Source organism: Saccopteryx bilineata, chromosome 6 (genome assembly GCF_036850765.1).
Source record: "Saccopteryx bilineata isolate mSacBil1 chromosome 6, mSacBil1_pri_phased_curated, whole genome shotgun sequence".
Lineage (NCBI taxonomy): Eukaryota > Metazoa > Chordata > Mammalia > Chiroptera > Emballonuridae > Saccopteryx > Saccopteryx bilineata.
This window is the reverse complement of record NC_089495.1, coordinates 23,506,196-23,524,686: the sequence shown is the minus strand read 5'-3', so window position 1 is coordinate 23,524,686 and position 18,491 is coordinate 23,506,196. Positions and strand designations below refer to the sequence as shown.

The following is an 18,491-nucleotide window of genomic DNA, read 5'->3' as shown; positions in this document are numbered from 1 at the left end:
GAAGCGGGGAGGCAGAGAGACTCCCTGCATGCGCCTGACCAGGATCCACCTGGCACACCCACTAGGGGTCAATGCTCTGCCCATCTGGGCCGTTGCTCCAATTCGACTGAAGCCATTCTAGCGCCTGAGGCAGAGGCCATGGAGCCATCCTCAGCTCCCGGGCCAACTTTGCTCCACTGGAGCCTTGCTTGTAGGAGGGGAAGAGAGAGACAGAGAAGAAGGAGAGGGGGAAGGGTGAAGAAGCAGGTGGATGCTTCTCCTGTGTGCCCTGGCCAGGAATCGAACCCGGGACTTCCACACGCCAGGCCGATGCTCTACTGCTGAGCCAACTGGCCAGGGCCATAGATGCACACTTTTGGCAGATACATCACATAATGATGTTGCACCCTTTTCAGTGTGTCGTGTCAGGGATCATGGAGCCTATCCCACTGCTGGAGGTTTTCACTTTGGTCACTTAGTTAAGGTGATGCCTTCCAGATTCCTCTACTATGATGTTTCTATTTTGTAAAGTCTGAAGGCATATAAGTAGGATATAATCCTTCCAAACCAGTAGGGAGTGGCTTCAAAATGTAAGAGGAAACTTCCAAGTAAAGGCAAGAGGAGGAATAAGAACATAACAAGGAACATACATTTGTATGATAAAGATAAATGTAATGTATAGTGATAATCATAAAAAATGTTATATGGAGGCCCTGGCTGGCATCTCTCTTCCCCTCCCGCAGCCAGGGCTCCATTGGAGCAAAGTTGGCACAGGAGCTGAGGATGGCTCCATGGCCTTCGCTTCAGGCACTAGAATGGCTGCAATTGGAACAGAGCAACACCCCAGATGGGCAGAGCATCTCTCCCTAGTGTGCATGCCAGGTGGATCCCGGTCAGGCGCATGCAGAGTCTGTCTCTCTGCCTCCCTGCTTTTCACTTCAGGAAGAATACAATTTTTTTTTAAATGTTAAATGGATAAAAAATTTCATTTCCTTAAAAGATGAGACTCAACTTGGATAAATGACCAAAATTCAGCTATTATTTGGGATTTATATAAAACGTAACAATACTGCAGACTAGAAGTAGCAGGATAGAAAATGGTTAGTACATCAAGTAGATTAGATAATTGTCCAAAATACAGGTACTATGACTCACAATAGGCTCTAAGACAAAGAAGAAGTTACTGCTAGAGAACTGGCCCAGTTTTCTAGGAAAGAATCATTCTAAATTTGTGTTTTCCTAATAATAGATTCAAAATGTATAAAGCAAAAGTTGACGCTATTTACAAGAAAAAAATTAAATCGACTAGTCGGAGAAATTGAGAACATATCCTAGCTGAGATCACAAGCATAGATTAATCCAGAACAGTCCATTTATTGAACTCATGTAATAATAAAACCTTGTATTTAGTATTCCGTGCAGGTGTACAATATTAATGATGGATATATGTGTATAAGGTAACGTAGAAGACTGCATTTCCATATAAAATATTTGTAATTTTTAAGTTCAAACTTCTCTGTTGGGAGTATAATTTTACAGTGATGTGTTTTTTGTTTGTTTGTTTTGTTTTTACTGCTCCAGGGATACAATTGGTGTCACGATCGGAACGTGGTGACCATTTTCAGTGCACCCAATTACTGTTACCGCTGTGGGAACCAGGCTGCCATCATGGAGTTAGATGACACTTTAAAATATTCCTTGTAAGTAACTTTACATCTTAATTGTATGTAATCACTTTTAGAAGGAAAAATTTAAATGTAGGTTATTGAAATGGAAGTAGAGGATTCTGTTTCTGGAATAATGAAGTGAGGAGTGTGGAAACCTCTCTCCCCAGTGAAAGCAACTATTTAACTAGAGGACATTATTTTAAACAAGTATTTCAAAGTTTTGGAAATTTTCCTAAGAATATACAGCAAATAGAGAAACCCTAATTCTAAAAAATCTACTACATCTCAGTGATAACAGCCAGAGCTTGTGGAATTTAAGCCACAACAAATCGATTCCCTTCCCCGGCCCTAGGTCCCTTTTACAGACACTACACCAGGCACTCTGCTCTGCGTGGGTGTGGACAGGAAGGTGGGGCTTCTCCCCTTCCCCAGCGCCCAGTCTGAGGATGTGGTTTCAGCCCGGGGCGTATGCCAGCATATCACAGCTGCACTAGTCCTGGGGTACAGCAGCTCTGTTCCTGGTGTGCAGGCAGGCAGGCCGAGACTCCCTCCCCGTCCAGCTCCCAGGGCAGACTCGACGCCAGTGTGCGTGGCAGGCAGGGAACGGTCCTTCTCAGCTCCTGCTTGTGAAATGAGGGGTGTCACTAGAAAGTGGGTGAAATGGGTGAAGAGGGTGAAAAGTCCAAACTTCTAGTTTTAAAGTAAATAAGTTATGGGAGTACATAATGCACAGCATGTGACAAGTTAATACTATTCTGTACATTTAAAATTTGCTAAGAGAATACATCTTAAAAGTTCTTTCACAAGAAAAAAACTTTGTAATTATGTGTGGTGATGGATATTGTGATGATGTGTGGAGACATATTGTGATGATCGTTTTGAAGTGTATATTCTATTAAATAATTATGTGTACACCTGAGAATAATATGTCAATTATATCTCAGTTTAAAAAACAAAACAAGTAACAGGACCTAGCTTCAGCATAAAGGGGGAGGGGGTGGGAGGAGGAACACAGCTCCAAAGCAGTGGATAGAAGTTCTGTTCAGGGTGAGAGGCAGAACAAAACATTCCTCAGCTCTTCCTGAGTACTGATCTTATACAGAACAGAGGGTAGGGAATTCCAAGCCTAAGTATTATTGAAAACAGTGAGTATTATGGTCAAGACCATTTAAGAGGGCTCTCATCACTCTTATCATACTCATAGCATCAAGCAAAGAGCAGAGCAAGGAGACATTTAACAGATAAAAATAATGAAGAAAAATAAACAGAGCCTCAGAAATGTGGGACACCTCTAAGCACACCGATACAAGTGTATGGGAGTTCCAGACAGAAAGGAGAGAGAAATGGGACAGAAGAAATATGATATTTGAAGAACTCATGGCTGAAAACTTCTCAAATTTGATGATAAATATTAATTTGTACACCCAAGAAGCTCAACTAACTCTAACTTGGATAAATTCAAAGAAAGCCAGCCATTTTACCCTCATAGATAAAATGTTGAGAGTCTTCAAAAGAAAGAATATTGGAAGCAGTAAGAGAAAAATGATTTACAAAAGGGAATCTGAATAGGATAATCAGCTGACATCTTATCAGAAAGGCAGTGGGACAATATAGTCATTCAAAGTGCTGAAATTAAAAAACTCGGCCAAGAATCTTACATCCAGTAAAACATCAAAATGAACACAAAATAAAGATGTCCCAGATAAGCAAAATTGAGAAAATTCAATGCAAGCAGCCCTGCCAAGAAGGTCCACTTCAGCTGAAAGCTGATGACTCCAGAAAGGAAGTCGAATGTGCATGCACACACATGATGGTAGTTGTTAAAGTCAGTACAATTGCAGCTTTCTTAACTGATTTAAAAACCAATTGTATTACACAGTATGGACACATTTATTGTATAGTTGAACTTACAAGAAAGGTAATATATACAAATGTAGGATATTTGACAGTAACGGTACAAAGGAGATGAGTGGAAATAAAACTTACTGAAATAAACAAGTGACACTAGATGATAACTTGCATCCTAAGAATATGAAGAAAATAAAAGTGAGGTTAATACAATAAAATCTCTAAATATATACTTGCTCTCCTTTTTCAGCTTTAAGGTCCTAAGATTATGTAAAATTGTAATAAGTATTTTTGGGTTTATAAAATTTGTAGATATACTATGTATATATCCTCAATAGCAAAAAAAGGAAGAAGAATGGAAAGGAATTATCCAATATAGGAGTAAACTTCTACAATGCACTAGAATTAAGTTAATATAAATCTGAAGTAGAATTTTATATTGTGTATTATAATTTCTAGAGCAAACTAATAAAATAATTGAAGAAAAATAATTGTAAAGTTATTAAAGGAATTTAAATGGTACACTAGAAAATATTCTTTTTTTTTTTTTTTTTTTGTATTTTTTTTGTTTTTTTTTTCTGAAGCTGGAAACAGGGGAGAGACAGACTCCCGCATGCGCCCAACCGGGATCCACCCGGCACGCCCACCAGGGGGCGACGCTCTGCCCACCAGGGGGCGGTGCTCTGCCGCAACCAGAGCCACTCTAGCACCTGGGGCAGAGGCCAAGGAGCCATCCCCAGCGCCCGGGCCATCTTTGCTCCAATGGAGCCTTGGCTGCGGGAGGGGAAGAGAGAGACAGAGAGGAAGGAGGGGGGGTGGAGAAAGCAAATGGGTGCTTCTCCTGTGTGCCCTGGCCGGGAATCGAACCCAGGCCCCCCCGCACGCCAGGCCGACGCTCTACCGCTGAGCCAACCGGCCAGGGCTAGAAAATATTCTTTTAATTAAAAAAAAAAGAAGAAGAGCAGGAACCAAGAAAGAAAGAAGAAGAAAAAAATTTAATGGCAGGTATAAATTCAGTCATAATATTAAATGTGAACAGTTTAAGCAATGCAATCAAGGCAGAAATTATTGGGCTGTATTTTTTTAAGATTATTGGGCTGTATTTTTTAAGATATGATGTCTACAGGAAACATAATTTATATTCTGAAATACAAATAGGTTAAAAGTAAAATGGTAGAAAAAGATATACCATGCAAATAGCAACCACAAGAACATTGGAATGGATACACTAATGTCAGACAAAATAGATTTCAAAACAAAAATTGTTACTAGATGTATAGAAGGATGTTTCATGAGGGTAAAAGAGTCACTCCACCAAGAAGATCAACTAACAAGAGAGCCCTAGAATATATGGAGCAAAAACAAACAGAATTGGAGGAAGACCTGGACAGTTCACCACTAATCATTGGAGACTATTCTGCCACTTTCAATGATAAAACTAGGCAGAAGATCAATAAGGAAATAGAAGACTTGAGAAACACTATAAACTTACTATACCAACATCAACAGACACTCCACCCAACAACAGGAAAATAGTTTTCTCAAATGCACATGATACATTCTCCAAGACTATGTGCTAGGCTGTAAACCAAGCTTCAATTTAAGAGGATTGGAATCATGCCAAGTAGGTTCTCCAAACACAATGGAATGATTTTAGAAATGGATAACAGACAAAAACTGGAAAATTTATAAATATGTGGAAATTAACACACTCCTAAAGAACCTTGGGCCTTGGCTGGTTGGCTCAGTGGTAGAGTATTGTCCCGGCATGTGGATGTCCTGTGTTCGATTCCTGGTCAGGCCACAGAGGAGAAGCAACCATCTGTTTCTTCACTCCTTCCTGTTCTCTCTCTTGCTCTCTGTCTCTCTCACTTGCTCACTCTTTTGCTCTCTCCTCCTCCTGTATCCTTGGCTCGACTGGTTCGAGCGAGTTGGCTTGAAGTGCTGAGGATAGCTCCATTGCCTCCACCTCAGGTGCTAAAATAAAATGGCGGTTGCAGCGGAGCAATGGCCCCAGATGGGCAGAGTATTGCCGCTTGTGGGCTTGCCGGGTGGATCCTGTCCATGCACATGTGGGAGACTGTTTCTGCCTGCCCTTCTCTCACTAAAAAGAAAAAATTCAAAAAAAAACAACCTGTGAATCAAAGAAGAAACTACAAGGGAAACTAGAAAATACTTTGAGATGAATGAAAGCAAAAACAGTATATCAAAACTCAAAGCTTAGGGGATGCAGTGAAAACAGTGTTTAGAGGAAAATTAATAGCTGTACATGCCAATTGAAAAGACAAGAAAGTTCTCAAATGAAAAACCTAACATTAAGGACCTGGAAAAAGAAAAGCACAACTAAACCCAGTGCAAAGAAAGTGTAGTGTGAGAATAAACCGAAACAGTAGAAAACAAAAGAGGAAAATCAACAAAAACAAAAGTTGCTTCTTTTCAACAAAAATGTTAATTTTTTTTCTAACAAAAAACACTGGACTGGCCAAGAAAAGTAACAACAATTACCAAAGTCACTACAGACCTTACTGAAATAAAAGAAATACAATGAATAACTGTATGGCAACGCATTACAATTACATTCAATTGTGTAACTTGAATGAAATGGAAAAATTCATAGGAAGACAGAAACTACCAAAACTGACTCAGTTAGAAATAGACATCTGAATAGAGCTGTAATGAGTGAAGAAATTGAATTTATAATTTAAAACTTCCTACAGAGAAAAGCATGACCCCATTGGCTTCTCTGGGGAACTGACCAAATACTTAAAAAGGAATTAACACCAATCCTTGACAAACACCTACAAAAACAGAAGAGAGGAATTACTTCCCAACTTATTCTTTGAGGCCTGTATAACCCTAATACCAAAAGCAAAGATATTTTAAGGAAACTACAGTGAATACTGTTAATGCATATAGATGCAAATATCTGCAACAAAATATTAGCAGACTGAATGCAGCAATATATAAAATGGATGATACACCGTGGCCAAGTTGAAAACATGAAATCAATCAGTGTAGTAAATTATATTAATAGAACAAAGGACCAAAACCACATGATTATCTCAGTGAAACCAGAAAAAGTGCTGTCAAAACCCAGCACTCTTTCATAATAAAAATACTTAATAAACTAGTCAGAGAAGGAAACTTCCCCATCTTGATAAAGGGCATTTACAAAACCCGCAACTATCATTAATAGTAAAAGACTGAATACTTCCCTTAAAATCTAGCCTAGAACAAGCACATCTACTCTTACCACTTCCATTTAACTGATAGTAATATTGCAAACCTTTTATGCGGGCACCGAGTCAGAAATTCTATCTACTTGTATGTTCACCATAGCTCTGTGAGATAGTTCAATAATGGAGAACACTTGCAATGACTTGTGCATTCCAGTCATACATAGATTTGTTTGCTCACAAATTCAAGTCCTCTAACTCCTGGGATTTTGTTTTGTTTTGCTGTGTAGCCTCCAGTTTGACCCCGCCCCTCGTCGCGGAGAGCCCCACGTTACCCGGCGCACCCCAGACTACTTCCTCTAAATTCCTCCCGGGAAACCTGCCTTCGTATGTGGAAGTAGCTGGCTTTTTAAATATATATATTTAGAAACAAAACAAGCAACAGTAATCTATGTGTATCTGTAACGAAGTGGGATCTGTCTTGGCATTAAACTATATCATGGACCAAAACGTGCCATACTAATGAGCATTTAGCACAATAACGAGCATTGAGATGGAAATTTAGTACATTTCTAGATCAGTCGGTCTTAACAGTTTGCCTGCTGCATTTGTAGTAACCGTTTCCTCTGGACTGTTCAAGCAAAAAAAAAAACACCATAACTAACCCCTTCATCTCCTTTTGCACTTATTGGAAATTTTAGTTATAGTGTTTAACTGGCATGGATTAATAGAGTTGGAATTTTATTTTTAAGAAAAAATCACAAGCTAACTTTGACTTAATCCATTACCCTTTATTTTATTGAAATGTGTAATTAATTTAACTGAAGGAAAGATTCTCCTTGGAAGTATGTTGTCATAACATTTAAAGAGATTTCCCTCCATTTAAGCTAAATTACTGTTTTATGTCAACCTGCATATTTCTGTATATTTGTCATGACAGTGCTTGCATCCTATTTGGTGTACTGAGCAAATAAACTCTTCATTTTAAACAAAAACATTGATTTACTGTGATACACTTGAAATGAAAGTTTTATTTTGACATTTGATATAAAATCTTGACTTGCAATGAACAGTTGTGTTGAAGTTATTTAAATTAATATTCTTTGTATAAGGCTTATTTTCATAAGAAAACTTCAAATAGTACCTGATATCTTTTAGACCATAAAAAAGCCATTTTTTGCCTGACCAGGCAGTGGCACAGTGTATAGAGCGTCGGACTGGGATGTGGAAAGACCCAGGTTCGAGACCCCAAGGTCGCCAGTTTGAGCACAGGCTCATCTGGTTTGAGCAAAAGCTCACCAGCATGGACCCAAGGTCGCTGGCTCAAGCAAGGGGTCACTCGATCTGCTGAAGGCCCACGGTCAAGGCACATATGAGAGCGCAGTCGATGAACAACTAAGGTGTCGCAACGAAAAACTGATGATCGATGCTTCTCATCTCTCTCTGTTCCTATCTATCCCTCTCTCTGTCTCTGTAAAAAAAAAAAAAAAAGCCATTTTTGTTTCTAAACATTTCACTAGGTAAGTTGTGTTAATGTATTAGTATTTTTAACTATGGATTGAATGCTTAAACTAGAATTTATATGGCTGGGAAGAATCTTTTAAAACCAAAATGTATGATTAATCTACAAAACAGTTTAGTAGAAATAGTAATAATAATACTATTCAAATGTACAATATAAAATCCAAATAGCAGAGGAGAAAATAGGCTTGAGGGTAGGGGTGAAAGGCAAGTGAAGAACTAAATTTAAGTGTTTCTGTAAGAAAATGGTTTCCCCCAGCCCCCTTTCCCTCTGACAGCTGTCAGTCTGTTCTTTCTATGAGTCTGTTTCTGTTTTGTTTTTCGGTTTGTTTTGTTCTCAGTGGGAGAGCTTCAGTCCTCAGCTCTGTTCTGTGCACTGTCCTTGAGGAAAATCATCTCAGTTTCTCAGCAACGCAGTCATTTCTAGGGTGCTGAAACAGGACGGACTACCCTATAAGTCACAGTGAAGACTCACAGCGGAGAGATAGGTATCGTACAAAAAGCACTGGTGTCCACAGTACTGAGTCGTAGTTCTTGAAATCAAGGTGAGCATACCTCAAAAAGGGCAATCAGACCATCAACAAACCTCAACAAGCCTGCTGGCAGGGGGTGGGGAGAGACACTGAAAAAGGCTTTCAAGACCTGAACTCTGAGGAGAGAGAGGTTAGACTAATTAATACATAGTCGCCATAAATATACAACTATTAAAATACACCAAGAGAATGGGCAGGTGCTGATGTGTCAGGCAATGGGTATGGTAATTCCAGGAAGATGTCCTGGAGAGAGAGAGAGATATCTTCCTCCACACATATGAATGGAGAGACAAGAGATCTTCAAACTATGAACCTGAGTTCCAGTTAGAGTATCTTTATAGCTCAAAGGGACTAAAACCAATTGCTGCTTAAAACATTTCTCAGAAGACAAATACAAGAAAGATTGATGCCATGGTCTGTTTTCCTCTCCCATCAGGCTCTTTTTCCACAAAAGAATGAAATTTTAATTAAAAGAAAAAAACAAAACCCTGAATTATTTTTAAAGTCTGAAAACATTTCCTTATGTTGCCAATCAACATACTTTTATTGTGATACAATCTGAGACCCTTGATCAACATTCTCAGTTGTATAGAAATGATATAGAAACAGTATAAAGACAAAAAGAAAACAAGATGAAGTAAGTGTAAATATTTCAAAATTATAATCGATGTAAATGGACTGAATTCTCTAATTAAAAGTCAAAGGGCCAAATGTGATTTTTTTAAAAGTGATATACTGATTACAAGATAACACACCAACAGCACAGTGGTTTGGATAGATTGAAAATAAAATGATAGAGCCTGATCAGGCAGTGGATAGAGCGTTGGAAGGATGCAGTGGACCCAGATTCGAAACCCCAAGGTCACCAGCTTGAGTGGGGACTCAACGAGCGTGGAGCATGGGATCATAGACATGACCCCACAGTTGCTGGTTTGAAGCCCAAGGTCACTGGCTTGAGCAAGAGGTCACTCACTCTGCTGTAGCAACCCACTCCCTTTGTCGCCCCCCCCCCCATCAAGGCACATATGAGAAAGCAATCAATGAACAACTAAGGAGCCAGAAGGAAGAATTGATGCTTCTCATCTCTCTCCCTTCCCACCTGTCCCTGTCACAAAAAAATAAAATGATAGACTGGATCAAGAAAATACTAAACAAAGGAAATTTAGAGTAGCTATGCTGATATAAGGCTTTGTGACAAAATTTAAGAACAGAGGGTCAATACAAATAAAGGTAGACTTAATTCATATTTAAATATATATATATATATACACACACACACACACACACACACACCTACCCAAATAGCTTCAATATGTTAAAAACAATAATCCTTAGAAATGCAGGGACAAATTGACAAGTTTTCATTACAACGGTAGGTGGCAATTTTTTTTCTATTAAGTCACAAAAAGAGAAGATTTGAATAACACATTTTAAGAAGATTGATATAATGAATATATATAGATCTCTGCACTGTTAACAGAATACACATTCTTGTCAAGTTTATATGGGGCATTTATAACAATTGGCAATTACTACATCTCTAAAACTTCAAAGAATTGATGTGTGATACCAAAACCTGACTATAATGCAATTAATTTAGAGGTCAAGAGCAAAAATATATTTTGAAATTTAAAATACACTCAAGGATCAAAGATAAAGGAAATTAAATTCTATAACTGAATGGTTATGAAAATTCTATAAAAATGTGCGGATAGAACATGTAGAAGAGACAAATATTGAAAAATTAAGAAAATTACATTAATTTCTTATTCTAAAAATCAAAACTTATTCTAAAAGTCCAGTTTTCAAGACAGTATAGTGTGGGTATAAATGGCCATATATCAATGACCTGAATTAAAAGTTCAGACACATAGGCCCTGGCCGGTTGGCTCAGCAGTAGAGCGTCGGCCTGGCGTGCGGGGGACCCGGGTTCGATTCCCGGCCAGGGCACATAGGAGAAGCGCCCATTTGCTTCTCCACCCCCCCCCTCCTTCCTCTCTGTCTCTCTCTTCCCCTCCCGCAGCCAAGGCTCCATTGGAGCAAAGAGGGCCCAGGCGCTGGGGATGGCTCCTTGGCCTCTGCCCCAGGCGCTAGAGTGGCTCTGGTCTCGGCAGAGCATTGCCCCCTGGTGGGCAGAGCTTTGCCCCTGGTGGGCGTGCCGGGTGGATCCCGGTGGGGCGCATGCGGGAGTCTGTCTGACTGTCTCTCCCCGTTTCCAGCTTCAGAAAAATACAAAAATAAAATAAAATAGCAAAAGAATGGTATGTAAAATTAACAAATTGATGAATTGGACCTCATAAAAATTTAAAACTTTTAGGCCCTGGCCGGTTGGCTCAGTGGTAGAGCGTCGGCCTGGCGTGCAGAAGTCCCGGGTTCGATTCCTGGCCAGGGCACACAGGAGAGGCGCCCATCTGCTTCTCCACCCCTCCCCCTCTCCTTTCTCTCTGTCTCTCTCTTCCCCTTCGGCAGCCGAGGCTCCATTGGAGCAAAGATGGCCCGGGCGCTGGGGATGGCTCCTTGGCCTCTGTCCCAGGCGCTAGAGTGGCTCTGGTCGCGACAGAGCGACCCCCCCCCTTCGAGGGGCAGAGCATCGTCCCCTGGTGGGCAGAGTGTCGCCCCTGGTGGGCGTGCCGGGTGGATCCCGGTCGGGCGCATGCGGGAGTCTGTCTGACTGTCTCTCCCTTTCCAGCTTCAGAAAAAAAAAAAAAAAAATTAAAACTTTTAGGCCCTGGCCGGTTGGCTCAGTGGTAGAGCGTCGGCCTGGCGTGCAGGAGTCCCGGGTTCGATTCCCGGCCAGGGCACACAGGAGAGGCGCCCATCTGCTTCTCCACCCCTCCCCCTCTCCTTCCTCTCTGTCTCTCTCTTCCCCTCCCGCAGCCAAGGCTCCATTGAAGCAAAGTGCTCCATCTGGGCACTGAGGATGGCTCTGTGGCCTCTGCCTCAGGCGCTAGAATGGCTCTGGATGCAACAGAGCCACGCCCCAGATGGGCAGAGCATCGCCCCCTGGTGGGCGTGCCGGGTGGATCCCGGTCGGGCGCATGCGGGAGTCTGACTGCCGCCCCATTTCTAGCTTCGGAAAAATGCAAAAAAAAAAATAAAAAATTAAAACTTTTGTGCTTCCAAGGACAGAATTAAATGAAAAGACAATACAAAGTGTAGAATTCTATCGTTACTCAGAAACGTGGAGCCCACAGACCTTGAACTCTACGAATGGTCAACTGGCTGCCCTTACCTTGTGCTTTGGATAGTGGAGTGGGTGCTGAAGGCAAGGGGTGCTGAAGGCAGGGGGGCAGGTATTTCCGTGTGCCTGCTCTGCCCTCAGCTTTCCATTGTCCCTATCTGTATCAGAAAGAGGGCCTTTCTTCCTGCTCTCCCACTTCCCCGGTGTAGACTGCTGTCGCTTGTGACTCCTGCTAAGCTCATGGTAGGAGGTGAGCTAGCCTGTTACAGTTCAGTCTCAGTTTTAGGCCTTTTGTGCTTTGGCTTCAGAAGTGAAGATTTCTTAGCATTGTTTCTCCTACCAGTGATGACAGATTGCCTCGTGTCTGTGGTCGGTCTGCGGTGGTGGTTTGCTGAGCCATCCTTAGCAACAGCAGACAGCTGTTTTCTGTATCTGCTGTCCCCCAGAGTAGTATTTGCTTCTCTCCTTCCTCGGCAGCACTTAGTCTTGGCCTGTGTCCTGGGGGAGGCGGATGGATTTCGCTTTTACTGCTTCTCCAGAAAGAGATCTTGCCCAGTGTCCTGTGGCCATAGTGTTTGGTGTACTGCCCCATGCAGGTTAAGACTTCCTCTGTGTACAGAAGGATTCCAAGAAGCCGCGCGGGAGGGGGGGGGGGGGTCCTTTGAGCTGTTCCTCCACAGCCACCACTCACCTCCTCGTTTGCACTAAGGTGGCTCTTTATATAGAAGTTGGCACTGCTCCCAGTCCTCATGAAGGCCAGCAGAGAAGACATTTCAGGTGAGTGGGAACGCCTTTTGTGTCCGAGGACCCAGCCAGGACTGGCTTCAAGGCCAATGACCTGTGTGGTCACACACAGCCCTACACTTAGGGGGGCCTTCTGCTTGTTTTAACTCTGTGCTGCCACCATCTTGAATTCTTCCTTTTTGAGCAAGATGTCCTGCCTGCATTTCCATCGTGCACTAAGACCCACAAACTTAAAGAAACCAGTCCTGTTCCGGAGTGCTGCTGTAGTCCACCCACACTTGGCCTTTAAAAATGTTACAATCTTAGATCACTGGGTTTTCCTTCTCTGCTTGTATGGCAGCCACATTTTCCCCAGGCCCTGCCAAAGAGAAGACTGCCCTGTCTCTCCTGGAGTGGCTTGTCCCCTCATTCAGTGTCCATGATTCTGTTACAGCCTCATAGGCTCAAAAGTACTACATTGTGTGTATCAACCAGCTGTTTCTTGTTAGGGTGGGAGACACATTCTTTGCAGCTGGTTTCATCCTCAGTAAAAGTCCCAAACTGCTGTGCGTTTAGAACTTATTTTTAGGACCTCATTTTCAGTGAGCAGAACAATGAACGAGGCTAATCTCCCCCCTACGACCCTTTTAAAGGGGAATGTCATATTCTTTTACAGTTTCCTTCAGAAAAAGATAAATTTATGCTTTTTGTTTTCTTTTCTGCCCAAACAAAATACCTCTCTGTGTCATTGTCATGGAACAATCTAAAATGACATGTTTTGATAAGAGGTAGCTTATTGTATTATTAAACTCAAATGAGCGTATCTCCCACATCAGTCCGTTACAGTGCGGAGTTTACAAGGGAAGCGTGAGCGGAGAAGCATAAACACGATTACAGGAAGTTCTCTGATATATGTGGTTTATGTGCTAGAGGCGTACAGGCTATTCCTCCACCGACTGTTCCCCGTCCAATTATTTTGAAGCATATTTTGACCATAATTCATATCATATTGTAGTATGTATCTTTACAGAAAAGGATTCACTCTTTCCCCCTATTTCTCCCTTTCGCCCTCTCTCCTTCTCTCCTCCCCTTTCTCCCTCTTTTCCCTTCCCCCCTCCCCATCTCCCCCTTTCCCCATCTCCTTCCCTCTCTCTCTCTCCTAACCACAATACACAATCATTACACCTAGAAAACATAATTTCCTTAATTATGTTTCTAATTTTTCCAACTCATTGCAAGAGGGCCACAGTATAAAAGACTAGTATTATTAACCAAGAATCTAAAGATTTAAGGCAGTGGTCCCCAACCTTTTTTGGGCCACGGACCGGTTTAATGTCAGAAAATATTTTCATGGACCGGCCCTTAGGGTGGGACGGATAAATGTATCGCGTGACCGAAACAAGCGTCAAGAGTGAGTCTTAGACGGATGTAACAGAGGGAATCTGGTCATTTTTTAAAAGTAAAACATTGTTCAGACTTAAATATATATAAAACGGAAATAATGTAAGTTATTTATTCTTTCTCTGCAGACTGGTACCAAATGGCCCACGGACCAGTACTGGTCTGCGGCCTGGGGGTTGGGGACCACTGATTTAAGGCATATGTAGACATCCTTCCCCTAAACTCAGAGGAAGGATTACCTTTTGTAACCAAGGAAGCAATTGACCATCTTTATATTTTTAGCCTTTTAGGGGTACATGCGACTGATCGTGTTTTTTCTTTGTGTTAAAGAAAAAGGTTTTGCCACGGAAAGGAATAGCCCTAATGATTTTTGTCTTAGACATTGGTTGGCAGGGGAGGGGGGTTATTTCACGGATTTTAGGAACTATTTGTTAATTACTGACATTTTGGCTTCTGAAAAGATAACTTTTTAAAGGTGATTCTTTCTGTACTCGGTATCCATGGAAATGAATGGATGGATAACTGAAAACAGAGCCTGTGAAAGTCTGTGGCCAGAACAGGTAAAGATAAACATGTTTCTCCTTTCACTTTTGCATTTCCATTTGCATTTGAGTCTATTTCAAAGAGTAATGGAAGCCTACTGAATCTTTGAGAGGAATTCTATGACTCAGAGCTGTAACAGCTAGAGAAACTGAAGCACCTGCCCAGGAAAGTAAAAGTCATTCCTAAGGACATCGTTACATTGTTGGGGAAATGCCCTGGGTATTTCTGGTGCTAGTTGTTTATTGCCACATAACAGTTTTTCCCATTTTAGCTTAGGATGACACTTACTACCGCCCTCTGTGCCTATAGGTCAGGAATCCAGGGCCGGTGGTCCTGGCTCAAGGTCTCTCATTAGGTTGTAGTCAAGGTGCTGACTAGGCCTGTAGTCTCTAGATATGATTGGGGCTGGAGGGTTAATTCCAAGCTCACTATTGGCAGGAGGCCTCATTTCCTAGATACATGGTCCTCTTACTGAGGTGCTAACAACATGGTCTCCATCAAAGTAATTGATGAGACAGGAGCAGCAGCGTGGCAGCCCTTTATGATCTCATCTAAGGAGAGACACAGCATGACAGCAGGTTCTGCAACGACATCTCAACGGCATCGTGCCGTTACAATGCTGATGGTCAAGAACAAACTGACGCCCAGCCAGGGCCACTGTTTGGGTGGAGTCTGCACGTTCTCCCCCTGTCTGCGTGAGTTTGCTCTGGGTGCTCCTGTTTCCTTCCACGTCCCAAGCTTGTGCGTGTTAGGTTGATTGCGTGTCTAAATTGTCCCAGGCTGAGAGAGTGTCCTGTCCAGGATTGGGTCCCGCCTTGTTCCCTGAGCTGCTGGGATAGCGGGCCACCCACCACCCTGAGTTGGAACAAGCAGATTGAAAAATAATTCTTTCTATTGTATTAATCTTTCTTAAATGTATCTATAGCTCACTTTTTTTAGAGAGAGAGGAAGAGGGGAGAGAGAGAAAGAACCCTTGATTTGTCTTTATACCTGTGCATGCCGTCATTGTGCGAACACCACAGAGGGCGCTTACACAAACCTAGATGGTGTACAGCCTAGTGCACACGCAGGCCGGGTGATGTGGCCTATTGCCCCTGGGCTACAAACCCATACAGCATGTTACTGTGCTGACTGCTGGAGGCAGTTATAATACAGTGGTAACTATTTGTGTCTTTTAAAATATCTAAACACAGTTAAAGTACAGTAAAAATGGCATAAAAGATAAGGATGGTACAGCTGTATAGGGCCCTTACCATGAGTGGAGCTTGCAGGACTGGAAGTTGCTCAGTGAGTGAGTGGTCAGTGAATATGAAGGCCTGGAGCATTCCTGTCCACTGCTGTACAGTTTCTTTTAATACTTTCTTAGATTTGGAGGACAGTTCATTTTTTTCTTTTCTTCTTTTTTTTTTAATGAGAGGAGATGAGAAAGGAGAGAGATGCATCAACTCGTAGTTGTGCCACTAGTTGTTCATTGATTGCTTCTCACACGCGCCTTGACTGAGGTACTCAGGCCGAGCCAGTGACCTCCTTGCTCAAGCCAACGACCTTTGCACTCAAGCCAGAGACCATAGGATCCTGTTTATGATCCCATGCTCAAGCCAGCAACCTCGTGGCTTGAACCGGGGACGTCAGCATACCAGGTCAATGCTTTTTCTACTGTGCCACCACCGGTGAGGCAATTTGTGGGCGGTTTTGTTTTGTTTTGAGAGAGAGGCAGGGAGAGACAGGAACATCAAGCTGCTCCTCTCTGTGCCCTGACTGAAAAATCAAACCGGCAACCTCCATGCTCAGGGATGACGCTCCAACTGAGCTGTCCAGTCAGGGCTTAACTTTCTTACTCACTGATGGAGACATTAGGGAGAGAGAGAGGAAGGGGAAGGGAAAGATTCATTTGTTGTTCCACTCAGTCGTTCATTCATTGGTTGCTACCCATGTGTGCCCTGACCAGGGATCGAACCCCCAACCTTGCTGTTTCGGGATGACACTCAACCGACTGAGCTAACCAGACAGGGCCTAAAGCCATTTTTTAATTTTGGCATCATTTGCCAGCTGAAGAGTCTGGGAATCTTCCAAACCAGTGAGCCCTGGTTTCTTTTTAAGTCCTTTCTCTAGCTTATCTCTTGCCTTACATTTTACTATAAGCAGCAAGAAACAGGTAGTATTTTCAGTATTCTTGTTGGAAATATACTTAGCTAGATCACTTAATTCAGCGGTAGTCAACCTGGTCCCTACCACCCACTAGTGGGAATTCCAGCTTCATGGTGGGCGGTAGCAGAGCAACCAAAGTATAAATAAAAAGATAGATTTAACTATAGTAAGTTGTTTTATAAAGAGTTATTCTGGGCCCTGGCCGGTTGGCTCAGTGGTGGAGCGTCGGCCTGGCGTGCAGAAGTCCCAGGTTCGATTCCTGGCCAGGGCACACAGGAGAAGCGCCCATCTGCTTCTCCACCCCTCCCCCTCTCCTTCCTCTCTGTCTCTCTCTTCCCCTCCCGCAGCGAGGCTCCATTGGAGCAAAGATGGCCCAGGCGATGGGGATGGCTCCTTGGCCTCTGCCCCAGGCGCTAGAGTGGCTCTGGTCGCAAGAGAGCGACGCCCCGGAGGGGCAGAGCATCGCCCCCTGGTGGGCGTGCCGGGTGGATCCCGGTCGGGCGCATGCGGGAGTCTGTCTGACTGTCTATTCCCATTTCCAGCTTCAGAAAAATACCAAAAAAAAAAAAAAAAAAAAAAAAAAATATATATATATATATATATAATCCCACGGTTGCTGGCTTGAGCAATGGGTCACTCGCTCATTATATATATATATATATAATATATATTATATATATATATATATAATCTCAGAAGTGACACACACGTCACTTGTTTTTTAGTGAGAGAAACAAGGACAGATAGGAACAGACAGATAGGAAGAAGAGAGATGAGAAGCATCAATTCTTTGTTGCAGTACCTTAGTTGTTCAGTGATTACTTTCTCATATGTGCCTTGACTGGGGGTCTATAGCAGAGCGAGTGACCCATTGCTCAAGCCAGCAACCTTGGGCTCAAGCCAGTGACCTTTGGACTCAAGCCAGCGATCATGGGGTCATGTCTATGATACCACACTCAAGTCAGCAACCCCATGCTCAAGCTGGTGAGCCCATACTCTAGCTGGACGACCCATGCCCAATCCGGTGACCTCAGTCAAGGTTTCGAACCTGGTTCCTCTGTGTCCCAGTCCAATGGTCTATCCACTGCACCACCATCAGTCAAGCAAAATACTTTTATAATTTATAATCAAAATTTTTGTCATTATTTTTATGTGGGATATTCCAGAAACAAAGTTAATGATTAAGACAACTTATTCATTTTCAAACATGTATTAAGCATCTACTATATACTAGATACTTCTGCTTTTAAGGAGTTATGTATTAGGGAAAACAAAAGTAGCTATATACAGTGTGATAAATTCTATACAAGAGGCATACAGGAGCACTAAATAAAAGGCAACATACTGAGGAGTCAAGCTGACTCAAGACAGCACAGGAACAGAAAAAGGCAATGACTAGAACAAAGTTAACAGCCTTTTATGCCATATTTTGTTTTATTTTTAAAAAAATATTGGCCCATCTGAAACTTTGTTACAATTTAATGCAAGGCAAAATTATATAAATCTCAAACATTAGTTAAGATGAATACATACCTATCAAAAAGAACTTTAAAGCTATAAGGAGCTTGGAATATTCATTTAAAGTTTTTAATTTCTAGAAATACAGCAGAATAAACATTCCCACTTAAAGACTGTAAAGAGTTCACTAAACTGGGAAGTATTGTGTGATTAAGATGGACTGAAGAGGCAGAAGCCAAAGTCATGTGGCTTGTTTTTCAACATACCAATAAATGATATCAGCTAGGAAAAAATAAATTACTGAGTGCTACCG

General features: G+C 42.2%; 1 protein-coding gene across 1 annotated transcript in view; it reads left to right on the top strand.

The window, feature by feature from the left end:
- Positions 1 to 7,245, top strand: part of PPP2CB (protein phosphatase 2 catalytic subunit beta) — a 36,489-nt gene extending 29,244 nt beyond the window's left edge. The window contains exons 6-7 of the mRNA XM_066236501.1: positions 1,561 to 1,679; positions 6,961 to 7,245. Coding sequence (XP_066092598.1) covers positions 1,561 to 1,679; positions 6,961 to 7,033 — 192 coding nt within the window. The 3' untranslated portion in view covers positions 7,034 to 7,245. The remainder of the gene's footprint in view (positions 1 to 1,560; positions 1,680 to 6,960) is intronic.
- Positions 7,246 to 18,491: the final 11,246 nt, after the last annotated feature.